General features: G+C 49.9%; 1 protein-coding gene across 1 annotated transcript; it reads left to right on the forward strand.

The window, feature by feature from the left end:
- Window positions 1–392: 392 nt before the first annotated feature.
- Window positions 393–1,560, forward strand: COCMIDRAFT_27051 (uncharacterized protein; the record flags this gene model as incomplete). The annotated part of the gene is made up of 3 exons (XM_007690633.1): window positions 393–478; window positions 690–982; window positions 1,199–1,560. 3 exons carry the CDS (start codon window positions 393–395, stop codon window positions 1,558–1,560), a joined length of 741 nt encoding a protein of 246 aa, XP_007688823.1.
- Window positions 1,561–1,994: the final 434 nt, after the last annotated feature.

Raw genomic sequence — 1,994 nt, forward strand, 5'->3', positions numbered from 1 at the left:
ACCTACCACTTACCACTCATCACCATCACGCCCCACTCATCACTACCGGCATCGCCTCCGTCGTCGCACGCTCTCCGCTACACCTACACGTCACCGGCCATCCAAACTTCAACAGAAACCCCATTGCAATTTCCACTCAGACACCCTTCATCACAACGCGCTTCGGCACTAGCTTCACGCGCTGGCTCGCCCAGCCCTGCTCTCTACACTCTCTTGATTATTCCTTCACTTGTCCCTCGTCCTCGCCACTCACCAACACAGCCTAGACTGATACTCCGGCAACCATCCTTACGAATCTAATAAACCAGATGTCATAAATACATTAGTGACACACATTCTCCTGCGCAAAAGCGGCATTCATGCACAGGCGTGCATAGTTTGTCCATCTGATCATGCCTCATTCCTACAATGCACTCTTCGAGTCAAGCATGACGACCACTGCCTCTATGCTACCTTCTCGCTCTAATGCAACACACATGTACACATAATATCAAGGACAAACAACCGTTTAATCTAATCTATGATGCTGATAATATCCTCCCTACTTCGACTCAATGCCCGATTCCAAAGCGTGCTCTCTCACCCGGAGTTGAAACACATGCTGCACGAATTGGCTTTTCTAAGATTCATGCTTGGTCACTGCATCTTCAGAAATCGTGCCCAATCATCTGCCCTACTGCGTCCAGTAGCATTGTGCCCAAGGCGAGCTGCCAGACCGCCTCCCGGTGCCCTGTTGACCTGGTCAAATCCAAACACATGGAGATCGTTCTTGACTTTAAATGGCTGGATCATAAATGTGTCGAGTCATTCTTGAGTATTGTCAGCCAGCCAGAAAAATTTCACGGATTTCTTATTGATGAGAAGAACCTGAGAGAACAGCGACTGGCCGACTGGATTATCTCCAGTCCCGAAGAGGAGAACGTGGTGGGGTTAGAGGAGCCTCCTCCGTACACAAACGCGAAACACAAGCGGTCTCGAGGGGGTGAGTGTTCCTAGGTACTCGCAAGACCTGCCTTGTTCTAGCTAATCTATGATCTTGCACTATCGAAAAGTTCATCGCCGCCAACGAAGTGTATGTTCACACCTCCAAGTTCGCCAATAGAGAGAGCTACCAGGGCATCGCTGCCCAACAGTCCGGCGTACTTGTCCTCTATGATTGATAAATCACCACGTATGACATCTTTGAACACTGTATTAGCGCATTCCCACTCCTATGCTGAGAACTCGTATCCCCCTAACCGTAAAACTGACGTAAATGACCCTTCTACGTTAAAGAACAACGTCCGCTGCGTAGTGCTCAATCGCTTCCCCGCGATGGTTGCCTCCTTTATCGACCGCTTCCGCTCGGCCTCTCCATCCTCATCGTCCTCTATCTATCCAACCCCCCCCCCCCCCAAACAGCAGCACCTTCACTCAAATCCATCTGCCAACTCCGTTTGCCCCTTACAAAACGTGCCGTCAAACATGCTGAAAAGAAACTCACCGCCATTTCCAACGACATATAGTATCATGCAAATTCCCTCCGTCTGGCAGCCGACAAGGAATTCTTCGAAGCCGTGAAGGAGAAGAAATTGGATATAAAGTAACGGATAGAGGACACGCTAGATGAGCTGAGTGATGAGACGGACAATGTTGGTCACATGGAGTTAGTTGTGTTGTGTTGTGTGATGAGCTTGATTGTCTGGTTGAGCAAGCGGGGGTGATGGTAGAGAACATGATTGATGCAAGGTAGAGTGTTATACGCGGAACAGGGTAGTGGCATGTGGTCTACTGGACTAGGGGGCGCGGGTAGGAGATAAGGCTGTAAGAGCATGTCATGCTGCGGGCGATCGAAAGCCAAAGTTTATAATTTTCGCTCATGTGCGCTGTCAGCCTGGACGGTCCTACAGCCCGTCATCGCCATGCTGTCGCGGTGTAAGCCAAGCACGCAGTTTGAAGCAACCAATACTGATAAGTAGAAATGGTCACATTGTCACAGCGCTGGTTGAGGTAGC

This window comes from Bipolaris oryzae (assembly GCF_000523455.1).
Source record: "Bipolaris oryzae ATCC 44560 unplaced genomic scaffold scaffold_82, whole genome shotgun sequence".
NCBI lineage: Eukaryota > Fungi > Ascomycota > Dothideomycetes > Pleosporales > Pleosporaceae > Bipolaris > Bipolaris oryzae.